General features: G+C 36.1%; 1 protein-coding gene across 1 annotated transcript in view; it reads right to left on the bottom strand.

The window, feature by feature from the left end:
- Window positions 1-8,612, bottom strand: part of klhl32 (kelch-like family member 32) — an 84,288-nt gene extending 75,676 nt beyond the window's left edge. Inside the window, exons 1-2 of the mRNA XM_038303721.1 lie at window positions 8,415-8,612; window positions 2,750-2,860 (exon numbers count right to left, since the gene is read on the bottom strand). Of these exons, the coding sequence (XP_038159649.1) occupies window positions 2,750-2,772 (23 nt within the window). The 5' untranslated portion in view covers window positions 2,773-2,860; window positions 8,415-8,612. The remainder of the gene's footprint in view (window positions 1-2,749; window positions 2,861-8,414) is intronic.
- Between the last annotated feature and the right edge of the window lie 5,871 nt (window positions 8,613-14,483).

The following is a 14,483-nucleotide window of genomic DNA, read 5'->3' as shown; positions in this document are numbered from 1 at the left end:
TAAGCTTTAGCAGATTATCCATACATCGTCACTCTTCAGTGAGGATGCAGTTACTGACGAAAGAAAACTGAAAGTTTGCACCATCTAGTCAGTAAGGTGGTTAACATTTTTTAAAAAGCGTAGAGATGTTAAAAGCTCTCTAAAAGGAAGTGGATTCAGTCTGCGATTCAGTTGGCCTACAGCAAGGGTCTGAAACATGTGGCTCCAGAGCTGAAAGTGACTCTATAGACACTCTGCAATGGCTCTTCATCACTTTAGCTAAAAAATTATGAAGAGCCGGCTACACTAATCTTCTGAAATATAGATACATTAACAAATGCTGGTTAGCATTTTCTCCATTCACTAACATTGAAATCAATTTACCCTAAATATATCAGAAACATATATTTTTTTAAATTTTAAGTGATAAAATGTTACATAGATTTCTACAACCCATTGAAAATTGCATGTATACTCTTTTCTCAAGATTTTCCCATCATTTTAAAACCTAAAACTTGAAATGGCACAGTGGTTTCTTATAAAGGGCAAATCTCCTCTGGCAGATATTTATTAAATTCAAGTTATCCTTTTCTTTTTTTAAAGAAGGTAATGTAATGTTTGGGGCTCTAAAAAAAAATTAGCTGGACTGAAGTAAAAGAAATGTCTGTTTGAATTGTAAAGATTGCAAACTTCTGGCCTAGTAAGAGAACAAGACTTTCGGCAGATAACAGGAAGGATGAATCAGAATCAGAATCAAAAATACTTTAATAATCCCAGAGGGAAATTACTTTTGTTACACGCTCCAGTTACAGCCAGCCTCTGGTTCAGCCTCTTGGAAATTGCACCTTTATAAAAAATGTATCAGAGGTAGGATCAGCATTCTGTTGAATAGCAAAAAGGAGAATGTTGTTTTATCAGAGCTAATGCAATTGCTTACATTAGACACTCAAGTCAGCTAAGATGTCAGCTCAACTATAATTTTGTCTTTAAAAGATATGAGTTTAAGCTTGTTATACTAGTGTCTGTTCTAACAGACACTAGTATGGCGCCACATAGCAGCTCCTATGTTTGTAATGAATGAACACCCATAGCAGGAAGGCCAAAATTAAATAATTTTCAGTTTGGGTTGCACAGTATACAGAAAAATATTGCCATCTCAATATTAGTGTATATTCATGCTATAAAGAAGAGCTTTGGATGCCAGTTAGTGTTGGCTAACATATTGAAAATGTCAATTGTTAGAAGTCTTTATCAGCAGCTTCCCAAACCCAGCTAGGAATGCAGTGTTCAAAAACACTAAAGGCTACAAAGTGCAGGAAGCACAAAACAGATGGGGAAAAAATTGGATTTATCACAACGAGGGGTGTAAATAATAATTGGTTTGTATCGATGCATCAATCCAACAGCCGAGGACCTGATGCATTGATACGTCCGCAAGAGTATCGATTCATGTTTTTTTTTCCCCTCCGGTCTATTGTTATCCATTTGCTCCTGGGCGTAATCCTCCTCCCGTGCTGCGGTGGTGCTAGAAGCATTTTGCCCTCCTACCGCGCATCCTGGTTATACTCTTACAGCAGTTTATTGCAATACACTTGACACAGACATTTTTGATTTATGCCCAATATTGAAGTGTGGTCTGCGCTACACTCTGTGGGTCTAGATACGGCCGAGGCGGTGAGGAAGTGGGGGCGAGTTTAGTTCGACAACGGAGGGACATGAGGGCCAAAAAGGGCGGGGATCCAGGTGGAAAAAAGGGTCCCAGCGTTCTCGCGCACCTCGCTCTTCTAGAGGGTCAAACTTCACGAGTTGTTTTCCGCAATTTCGGTCATAAAAACAAAACAAGCCGGCCTCCTGTCTGTGGCACGGCGGTCAGCTACAATTTGGGAGAGGTGCAGCAGAGTGTCTGTGGAGGGGCGGGGACGTCGACACTCTGGAGCCGAGGTATTGCATTGCACTGATTTTGTGCAGTATTTTTTTGATGCAAAGCCTTGCAGAATCTATAACACAGGGCCATTGTTATTTTTCAGTGAATGAGGTTTTAATAGGAATAGGTGGAGTACAACTTTTCCACTTCTTTTATTTGCTGTTGTTTCTGAAATAAAATGCATAACAATACTACAGCTTTCATTGATTTATTTCAAATTTGAAACATTGTCTAGTCAGTAAGGTGTAAAAAATAAATAAATAAATAAAAATGAACCAATTAATCGAATCTAAACGTATCGTGGTGTATTAATGAGTATCGAAAATAATCGAATCGTTGGGTCAGGAAATCGATACTGAATCGAATCACCATGATGGGTGTGATTTACACCCCTAATCACAACTGAAAATATTGTGTCAACATTCACCAGTAATATCACCACTACGTGATTTCTTCATATTGTTTTCCTTTGTGTTTTCGTAATGTGGTTCTTATAGAGAATTCAGATTTGAATAAACTCAGTAATAGAAGGTAAAACTTTTCAAAATTGGATACCTCTGATCAGATGAGTAAAACTATATAATGGAGAAGTTAGGTGGACGGATTTTAAACCCTTTAAAACATAAATGTAAGTTAAGTAGAATAAAGAAAAGAGAGAGATATATGATGTTTTCAAAGTATAAAAGTGAAATGATTAGGATCTGGAACCTCATCTATTGAAATTACAATCTACTGTATTGATTCCTATATTTGTATATCAGCTAAAGGCCAAACTACTTTGTCATCATTACATGCAGAAAAAGTCTAAAACAAGATGGATGTAAGATGTCCTGCCTAACTACCTACCTGAGGCTGGGTTCAGAAGGCATGCCCCTTCACAAAGGGAGAGATGGTGGACGGGACGGTGTGATGTGCCTCCTGAGGATCGTTGTCTCCTCTCTGGGTACAGACATCAGCCTGATAGGACAGAACAGCATGTCAGCTTTATTCAGTTCATCCACTTGACCGAGCCGAACTGTCACAACCTCCTGTGCGACGTGAGAACAGACGTTAGCGAGCGTCATCCCTGATGCTGACTTCTCTCTTCTCCAGACCGTGTTATTGTTGACTATGACAATTTTGTAGCTGCTCTTTAGAATCCATTTAAAAGCAGATGACACCATGACAGCTACCAACACGAGTTCAGAGAGAAAAAAAAGACAGAAAACAAAACCAGCTCAGCAGTTCTCAGGACAATCAGGGAGTCCAAATCACATGTTATCCTTTTCATGTAGGTACAACCTTGACATAATGTGCTACATGCCTGAGTCCGATACATGAGGAGTAATAAACAGCCGCCCAGGAGGTCAGCATGGTTGCACTCTGAAACCCAAGCTACCCTGGATACTCTGATTGAAACATACCTGCTTCCTGTAAAACAATAGCTCTCAGCAGGTCGTCTCTTAAGTGCTGCCTTGCATTATAATACTTCAACATTTTTCATGTTTTTATGTCTTATTATCAGAAACCTTAATTGCACAACTTGGATTTTATATCTAACATATCTTTTATACTAATAAAAATATAAGTAAACTCTGCACATAACCCTGATTCCACTATTCTCATGGTAAAGCATGGTGGAGCTTATATTATATAGTATATATAATGTAGGAATGTTTTTTTAAGACAAAACACCAGATTTAAATCCAACAGAAAATGTAAGATTTAAAGAGGCAGAGTCGCATTATTTGGCTTATTCTAATTTATACACCAGTAACTTGCTTTGGTTGCATTCAAAATTTTTTGAAAGGCATGATACATGTTTTTAATATGTATTCAAGCTCTTTTTTTTAGCTCAGTTGGTTAATAAATAAAGTTCTTCATGTATATTTACAATAACAAGGGAGGTACGTCACAGCGCATGTGTGACGTACCTCCCGCATGTGTAAACAAGAAAGTAGGCTACTGCCGCTAAGCAAGTTAGCAGCTCATGTAGTAGGAAAGTTCAGCCAGGGGAAGACCAAAGAAGTTAGGTTGCAAGGGTGTCCATTAGACTGGCAGAAGTGCTTGGCGGCACATTCAAAATACAAGCTGATCTGCTATTATTTCACAAAATACACAACCATTATGAAAAAGCTTTCTCCATATTATAGTCGTGTTGTTGGGCATGTGACATTAGCTTTTTCTTTTTAATCTAGAGCCTTTTTCCATTATATTTAGTCGACTCTTATATATTGTTTGTAGATTTTAACATATTGTTTACATGATCAAAGACGAGTATAGCAACCTATTAGGGGTGGAACGGTTCACAAAATCCACGGTTTGGTTCGGTTCACGGTTTCCTGGTCACGGTTTTCGGTTCGGTTCGGTATATGTTTATTGTTACACCGAAAAATAAAAAAATTAATAAAAATTAATGAAAAAATTAAAATTAATGAAAAAAATCCCAAAAAATTAATGAAATGTAATTACTTTTAATGATCCGCAGAAAACCCTGGATCATTTCTGCATGTTTTGCTGCTTTGAATTTAATCATCTCCCGCATGCCCTCTACGATCTCCAAGGAACTCAGAGTGGAGCGGACGGGAGCCACAGTGGAGGCTGTAGGCTTTGCTTTGTGCAGGCGGTCTGGAGTGGAGTGGAGCGGGGCAGAGCGAAGCACTGATGGAGTATGTGGGATTTCGGGGTTAGCATTACATGTTGGTCATGTTGCTGTTAGCATAAACAAAACGTGTTGCACAATGCTTGCATACTGAAGTACTTTTATCCACAACTTTCTTCTAAAGGGCAGTCGTGGGTGAGCGGTTAGGGTGTCAGACTTGGATCCCAAAGGTTACCGGTTCGACTCCCGACCCGCCAGGTTGGTGGGGGGAGTAATTAACCAGCGCTCTCCCCCATCCTCCTCCATGACTGAGGTACCCTGAGCATGGTACCGTCCCGCCACACTGCTCCCTTGGGGCGCCATTGAGGGCTGCCCCCTTGCACGGGTGAGGCATAAATGCAATTTCACAGTGTGCAGTGTTCACTTGGGTGTGCTGTGTCACAATGACAATGGGAGTTGGAGGAGTTTCCCAAAGGGCTTTCACTTTCGCTTTCACTTTCCGCCGTCATCATAGGTCAGTCTAAATGCAAAGTGGTCCCATGCAGCCTATGAGAAAAAGGAGCAGTGCATGAACCGAACGCAACACACGCGAATCGAACCGAGACAGGCGAACCGAACGGTTCGGACGGTTTTCATAAACCGTTCCATTCCTACAACATATGTATCAAAGCCATGCTTCGCTAATGTCTATGGCAAACCTTGCATGAGCGGCTGAGTTGTTTCGAGCTATTTAAGCGCCGTGCGTAGCCGTTGCTCTTTGGAATGTTGCCAACTGTCGTCAATGGAGCGCTCATAACTTTCTTACCTAAATGGCTCTGGCACATCACATCGAAGTGTGGGAACATGAAGAAAAGTTATATGGGATTTCAAGATGGATAAGACTGGAACAGCACTCTGGGAATAAAGTATGAATGTTGGTGTTTACTGAAGTGGAAGCTAAAGCTCCTAAAGCATTAAGATGTGGCTGATAGATGGCTAAGTCTCTACAGTCTAAGTGCAAACAATATGAAAAAATGGACTGATTGATTTCTTTGATCTTCAGATAGAAGGCTCCAGGGAGGAGCTTAGAGCTGCTGTAGATTGATTTATTTAATAAGTATATTTTTTTGTCTTAGGCCATCCCAAGCTGTTGCTTTACCACAAGGCTTTTCAGGACACTCTATTCATTATTCAAAATCAGTCTTTTTTTAATAGTTCCTTGTGTTACTAGCAGATGGCACCATATCTGTTTATATAGGGTCAACCTGTGTTGGAATTCTATTTAGGCTGAAAAAGGGACTAAAAGTATCTAAACACTACCAGACGGGCACTATTAGCTTATAATGATTAAATGTCTTTTGGTATTTTTGCATAAGCATATAACATGACCATGCAGCTTTAAATATTTATATTATCCAGACGGTGGAGATAATTTTCTTAACAGGGAAAGGACTGCAGATAAACACAAAGCAATCCTTAAAGAGAACCTACAAGAGCTTGAATAAGAAACTGAAAACTGCAGAGGTTCACCTTCAGCAGAACCCAAAGCAAGGTTAAAGTCGTAGGGAAACGGCTGTTCAAACCGTTGCATTTACGATTTCTCCTGAGTGATCCACGACTTTACACAAGTTTTTACTGATTGGTAGATTATCAAGAGGGCGGGGTTGTTGGGGCGGAAGGTTCACAAGCAAATTTGATTATGGCCGGTTTCTCGGAAGCATCTTGCTAACCAGTTAGCTATTTAGTGCTAGTAGGTTCCCAATGGGAAATTGCATTGGGACCAAGTAGCACTAAATTGGTGACCTAGAAACGACACTGTCAAGGAACGCTATGGACAACGGAAAAATGCAAGAGGAGGAGAGTTTTGTGTCCGAGGTCGTAGATGAGTCTCCTCTGTCATACTTTCTTTATTTAGAGGAGGAAAGCGGGGACGAAGATGTTGTGGAAGAGGACGCCTGGGCGGCAGAAGCTTGGTTTGGTGTAGAAGGCTTCCAGTCGTACATGTTTGAGCCCTTGCCTCGCAACGCTGCCAGTTCTGTTAGCTCTACGCCTGCTGAAGACACAGACGTCCATCCCCGTGAACACTGGGACGGAACTCAATGGGAAAGGAAATTATTCTTATTTCTTATTTGCGTATATATCACCGTTGCGTATATCAGCTGCGACATATGAATCAAGATGCTATGACACAAAAAAAAATAGAAATTTTCTCAATTTTGGGACAATATCATCTGATAAAGAGTACATTTATATGAATGTTTAAGCCATAATGATTTCCCTATTACTTTAAGTTAAAAGTTCTGTTTACTGTTGCCATTGTTCAATAAAGGTAAGTTTTAAGATCATTTGAGGCAAGAGCATTATACTTTTAAGCGTCACTATATGACCAATTTACCGATTTAATGCGTAATTTAAAGGAACACAGATTTTAAAACAAGTTATTTTAAATTGAAATATACTAAATTTTGGGACAATATTGTCTGATAAAGAGTACATTTATATACATGTTTAAGCCAGAATGATTTGACATTTAAATATGATTTCCCTATGACTTTACGCCTCACAGACACAGACGTCCATCCCAGTGGTAAAGTAAATGATTCTTATTTCAACCGTTGCGTATATTAGCTGCGACAAATGAATCAAGATGCTATGACTGAAAAAAATTCATTGACAGATGACCCTTGATATATGATTGGCCGGATTAGGTGAATTTAAAAAAAACAACACAGATTTTAAGACAGGTTTTTTTAATAGAAATTTTCTAAATTTTGGGACAATATCGTCTGATAAAGAGTCCATTTATATACATTTATTTACATGTTTTGGCCAGAATGATTTGACATTTAAACACGATTTCCCTACGACTTTAACAAAAAAGGCTTATTTATGAGTACACTGGCTTAGTCAAGATCTAGCCCTATAAATTCAATAAGAAATCTATGGCTAAACTTAAAAAAGAAATGTTGAATTATAATCTGGCTGAGCCTCAGCTGTTTTTTGTAGAATAATGGAGGAAAACATTAATCATTAGCAGTAAAAAGCTGGGGAAACAATCAAAAAGATTAGTAATTTATAGCTAAATGGAGCTTTACATAAAATCCAATTTTGGCATGTGAGATTAAGTCAGAGCAAAACACACCTCAGTTCATAGTTGTTACAAAACCTGAAAAAATGGATGAATGGCTTCTAATGTATAGAATAAATAAATTAAACTTCAGTTTGTTTCTGTATGAAGCTGAAGTCTAAGCTGGCTGTTCTTCGGCCTACTGAGATGTATTGATCGACCTGTTTATGAATGACCTTCAGCCACATGGCCACAGGCAGCAGCTACTGATTGAGGAGGGACAGAACAGGGTGCAACACACATATATATGGGCATATCAGTTTTTGTTTTTATTAACTTCAATAAGGGGCTTAAATTATGTACATTTGGCTTTAAAATGTCATTTAATTTAGCCACGCTCATTATAGATTTACATTATTATTATTTCTTAAATCAAAATGTGGAGATAACATGTATTTCAGTGCGGGTGTAGTCACTGTTAATAATCATAACAAGTAGGCCATTGTTTCTGCAAAGCGCTCTAATCTCCTGACTGAAAAAGAAGAAAAAAATAGACAATCCTGCTGTAATGTTATTTTCAAGCAGAAGACAGAAGGCTTTACAGATGAACAGGTAACAGGACTGGGAAGGAGGAGGAGGAGGAGGAATGTCTGGGTTTCTAAAGAACCATTAGTGCTTTCAAACTGTCACTTCCCAAAAAGCTTCCAACTGTCAGAAGGTCTCCTAGCAACAGGCCAGCGCCTCGGTCCACAAACTATGGAGGACAGCAGCCCCCACAGCCACAATAACCCCTGTTGCATCCCGCTGCACAGCTTACATAGCTTGAGCACCTTACCTCTACGGATTTACTATTTTCGGTTTTAAATAAGCAGAGGCTAACGTACCGCATATGAATGTGAAGAGAGTCAGCCCGGTGCTCAGTGGCGGCGCCGCCGTTACAGATGTCATTTGATGTCGGTAGTTTTTGGTGTCTGTTCCCATCCACAGCGGGGTGAAACGGGAACACTGCCGCTAGCTCAGGCACTCACTAACCACCGACACTTTATTGGCTGTGCTCTACAGTAGCCCGTGAAACATTACATTATAACCCCGCCCATAAACAGTGCTTCAGTCACATGAACCCCGGCCACAAAATCGAGAAACAGCACCCCCAAGAGGAGAATTCACATATTACAAATGAAGGTCACCTCCCCACACACACACCACACGCAACACACACACGCTTTTTTTTTTTTTTTTTTTTTTTTAGATGAATGTTGCAACATTTCTGCATTACTATTACCATCCTTTAACTTAACAAGTAGAAAAATAATTTATCAGAATAGAGGAGTATTATGTAGGGCCAGGTTAGAGATTTTTTATTTTTATTTTGAGAATAAAATCGTACCAGTACGAGAAAAAAGTTGTAATATTACGAGAATAAAGCCATCATACCGCAACCCGTTTCAGAAAGAAAGCTTTGAGCTCCAACCAGCAGATGACGGCTGACCAGAGCCACCAAACAGCAACCTGAGTCCACTTTGACATTCTGCTCAATTTGATGCAGGTGCTAAAAGATTTCCTTATTTGTCAAACCAGAGCAAAAGTATAACTTCACATAAATGCTCGACATTCCTCATTTTAGGAAAGAAAGTGCTTCTTGTAGTAGTTGTCATAAAATACAACTTGTTTCTCGTAATTTTAGGACTTTATTCTCGTAATTTTACAACTTTATTATCATAATTTTACTTTACTCTCATAATTTTACAACTTTATTCTCATAACTTTACTTTCTCAAAATTTTATGACTTTATTCTCGTAATTTTACAACTTCATTCTCGTAATTTTACAACTTTATTCTCAAAATTGTACTTTCTTATAATTTTACTTTATTCTCATAATTTTACAACTTTATTCTCGTAATTTTACGACTTTATTCTCATAATTTTACACCCTTATTCTCAAAATTTTACTTTCTAATAATTTTACAACTTTATTCTTGTAATTTTACGACTTTATTCTCATAATTTTACACCCTTATTCTCAAAATTTTACTTTCTCATAATTTTACAACTTCATTCTCGTAATTTTACAACTTTATTCTCATAATTGTACACCCTTATTCTCAAAATTTTACTTTCTCATAATTTTACAACTTTATTCTTGTAATTTTACAACTTTTTTCTCCTAATTTTACTTTGTTCTCATAATTTTAGAACCTTATTCTCAAAATTTTACTTTCTCATAATTTTACTTTATTCTCATAATTTTACAACTTTATTCTCATAATTTTACTTTCTCATAATTTTACAACTTTATTACCGTAATTTTACAACTTCATTCTCGTAATTTTACAACTTAATTCTCGTAATTTTACATCTTAATTCTCATAATTTTACAACTTTATTCTCATAATTTTACTTTCTCAAAATTTTACTTTATTCTCATAACTTTACAAACTCATCCTTGTTATTTTACGACATTATTCTCATAAATTTTTTTCTCATAATTTTACGACTTTATTCTCGTAATATTATGAATTTATTCTCATAATTTCCTACTTTATTCTCATAATGTTAAGACTTTATTCTCATAATAATACGACTTTATTCTCGAAATAGAAGAAAAAAGTCTCTAGCCTGGCCCTAATACTCCTTCGTACCTATGCAATTTAGTTTTAACCAGTCTAAAAATGTTTTCTTAACTAACAAAGACTAAATGTATGGAGGACCAGGAGAGTCATTAAAAGCCTGAAATAGAACTTTCAACTTCAAATTGCATTTGAAATTTTATATTTAAACCATATAATGAAAAATCCAATTTGAAATTTGTTTTTTAATTGCACATTGTAAAATAAATTGTGAAAGAGGGATAGTAAATTGTATTTACTAATCCATTATTATATACTGTTAATTGAAAATGTTCCCTCATTGGTCATTTTGTGAATAATATTGTGTTTACGGATCAAGAGGTGTCACGGAAAACGTAAAAGGAGAATGTAAAGGCAACTTCTTATGATCCTCCTTTTTTAGAAACTTGATGTAAATTTGAACTTGTTAAGTTTTATATATATATTATTGTTAAATAAACTAAATAAACTTTATCACGTTTGGATGTGTTAAAGTCCTAAGAATGAAAATTGAATTTTGTTATAACTGTAGTAGGTAGATGAGATGTTGGTGAACAACAGAAAATATAATCTGAGAGGTGTGTCTAGAGCAGGTCCTGAAAACGCATAAGCAGAGGAAGGGAACTGTGCTGTAGACTAAATTTGTTCACCCTGGCTAGCATTTAACCACCGTTTGTCTATAATGGACAGTTCAATTAGAAATAGCCTTAGCTGTTACCAAGTTCAAATGTTCTGCCACTCTCTACTGATTCTGGTCAGTAAAGATGGCACAAATACTCATTCGTAAAGTGGATACTTTAGTCCTAAATTACAGACAGGGGGTTGATATTTAAACTAAGTATTATCAAATTTTTAAGTCAATTATTTGGTTATGCTGCTTTCTCATAGTAGCTTCATCTGGTCTGTTCCTGTTTGGCTGTGACTTCATCCTGGAGAGAAATATCAGCTGTGTTGCTGCCATCAACACCTTTGTTTACAGATGTTGGAGATCGGCCTGTTTTTCAGTGTAGTCCTGTTTCTCTGACTGTGACTAACTGGATGTGCTCTCTTCATCCTCTGACATGGAAGCTGGCTCGGAGCTCGTCTACTTGGTTGTGTGTTTGTTGCCTCTGGAGCTGGTTTACAGTTCCCTTTTGTATCTCTGCTTCTTTTTGTATCTCTGCTTCTGTCTCCTTGAACCCCAGTCGGCCTCGGTAGATGGTCGCTCACACTGACTCTGGTTCAGCTTGATTTCTTCCAGTTAAAAGGGAGTTTTTCCTCTCCACTGTCGCCACCAGCATACTTAGTGTGAGGGATTGCCTTTGAGTCAATGAGTCGATGCAATCAACAGGTTTTCCTTAGATAGAAAACTTTGAATTGAGTTGACTGTATGATCACAGTCCAAAATCATGACATGACATTGAAACACCTTTTTGGGAATTGAATGATTAAGACACAAATGTCCTACCCATGTGTGGCCCAAACACAAAATAGATCCCTTCAACCAAAGAGAACATTTTCAACAATAAAAAAAAAATTTCAAATGCAATTTTATGAGTCTCAAATATTTTATTTGCATTGAAAAACTATTTTCTATGATTGAAAACGTTTATCTTTTCATTGAAGTTACTTTTTTTTTATTCTGTTGTTTGTTTGTTTGAAGCAACTTCTTTTTTGATTGAATATTAAAGACACAAATGTCCTACCCATTTTATGGTCCAAACAAAAAACAATGTTACTTCAATTTAAAAAGTTGCTTTAAACAAAAAAGACTGCACTTCTATCAAATAAAACATTTTAAATCAAAGAAAAACAGTGTTCAAATATATTTTTTTGAGTCTCAAACATATTTTTGCAGTCAAATATTTTTTTCTTTGATTGAAAAGTCTTTTTTTTCATTGAAGTGAAGATTTTTTAATTGAAAATATATTTTTTGATTGAAGCAACCTTTATTTTGATTGAATAATAAAGAAACAAATCTACCTTCATACTCTGCCCCTTGTACACCTCCTCCTCTTTAGACTGGCAATCACAAATTAGATTATAGATTCAAATAACTACAAACTGAAAAAAATGATAATGATTTACTAATGATTCATTACATTTAAATATTGATATTGAGTTGTAGTTTTAAGGATAATCAAACAAACCAAACTCATCCACATTAGTGCACCTCGCTGGTGAACATTTCACCAACACACCATCAATAGGTGCAGAAATCTGACTGAACATTTCAGAAACATTTGAATGCATCGTTTTCCTCAAAGCGTTGGTCACCATTTTAATTTAGGAGCTCCATCATGCTTGTTTACTTGTTTTTTTTTGTTTATTTGTTTATTATTATTTCAGATGAACCAGATCATAATTGAACGGGTTAAATAACCAAATACTGTATAGTTTTTAAAATGTCACTTTTTTTTTTCTTTTATTGTAAAAAGCGCATACAGAATAAAAAATATATATTTTAGGGGTGCTTTGATTTAAATTAGGGTTGCTTCAGCAACCACAAAATCAGGCAGAAAGCGCTTATAGTAGGACATAAATTGTAATGTATGTAAACTTTTGGATTCTTGGTAGGGAACAACACTTTCTTGAATTTATCAAAATGTGGACCTTCATGCTTTCTTAACACCACATAATCTTTTAGCACAAATGCAGTTTCTTTCAGTCAAAATAATGAAAAAAATCTAAATAGTGGCATCATCTCCTTGCCATATCTCTTAAATACCGTCCAACATAAATAAGTACATTTTTTTTACTTAACTGACGTTAGAATTCAGTCTCATCTGCACAAACAGATCTGTGCACAATTCTTTACTTTCCCATGTTTCTTTACATCGGTTTTCCAGTAATCAGACACTCTCACAGTGGATCTGAAAGAATTTCGTTATTTAGTTGTCATAACACTTTCTTTGAAATATGATGACATATCTCGGGGCATGTCTCCTTGTTAAATAGGTCTGCCCACACCTGTTTTCAACCAACAATAATTACTGCAGATCTTCTTTCATAGCTTCATGTGGTGCAAAGATCTGCATCTTCTTTGATTTTTGATGCTTTAATGTTTCTACAGCAGGGAAGCTGTTCTTGAGTACTTTAATTATTTCTTGTTACCCCAAAATTACTGTTGTTAGAGTGCTTTTGAACTACTTTGATGAAACCAACTTTTGCAGCAATGTGAGCTCTATCCTTAAAGCTCACACATTTCCCTCAAGAATATTAGCAAAACATAATGTAGCGTCCTGTTCGATCTTGAATCTGGGATTAAGTTTATGGCATTTTTATTTTTTTTTATTTTTTTGCAAAAGCCATAAAAAAGTATTGTAAAAGATTTCCCACAAGCCTAATACGAAATTACACATCATTTATTTTTACAGTTTGAAAATAACATATCTTCATTTGACCCTTTGTGCCAAAGGGTCAAAGAAGAACTAACAAAGCTACGGTGGAAACCCTCGCTCCTTCATATAGGGTTAAGATGTGAAAAAGTAAAATTATAGCTAAAATAACTAATAGATAAAAGTTTTAGTTCCATTCAGTAGTTTAAGTTTTATTAAAGAAATTCCTGGTAGGTATAACAATAATTGAACTTTATTGATCTCGCTTTGGAATTTACCTCTGCATTTATTCATTTATTTATTTATTTATTCATTTATTCATTTATTCATCTTGATCCGCTTGATTTATGCATATAAATTGATTTATTATAATTCATGCACAGAGTTTTACAGATTATATGGACACTGCAATGTAAGTAGAACAGGAAAGGAAAAACAAGAAAAGGAAAAAAGATGAAAGAAAGAGGAGATAAAAGGGAGACAATGATGAAACATCTTCTGTCTGCTTCATCACCTGCAAAGAGAGGTAAAAAGAAAAACACAACCGACAGATATAGTATAAGACATACAATAAAGTAGCACCTTGATACTATCGCTTAAGTATACATAGTATTATTTAAGTATTTTTATTATTTATTTAGCTTAAGATAAGAATATGGGTTTTCTGTATGGAAGTGAATCTCTAAGTACCTGCAACCAAGCACCTGCAGTTGTTTGTGAGAGTGCACTTGTGCATGTAAAGTTTATCCAAAGGAAAAATGCTCAATAGTGGTTGTGAAGAGCCAAATTATTCTCTATTTTATTATATTCTCTATTATTACTCTATTTTTTTCTCTGTTTTTCTTAGACAAAGATGTATATCAGATCAGTTAAAATAAAGACTGAAAATAATCAAAATGCAAGAATAAATGAAAAAAAAACATACCAATCAAAATATTTTCAGTGAGTGGTTGTGGCACATCCACTGATCTATTTATTCAGTGGATTGCTGATTGCCTGAAAAAAGTGAAGCCTCCGTCCGCCATGCT

This window comes from Cyprinodon tularosa, unplaced genomic scaffold (genome assembly GCF_016077235.1).
Source record: "Cyprinodon tularosa strain WSP-4 unplaced genomic scaffold, ASM1607723v1 ctg519, whole genome shotgun sequence".
NCBI lineage: Eukaryota > Metazoa > Chordata > Actinopteri > Cyprinodontiformes > Cyprinodontidae > Cyprinodon > Cyprinodon tularosa.
Note: the sequence above shows the minus strand (reverse complement) of the source record. Positions and strands in the feature narration are given on the sequence as shown.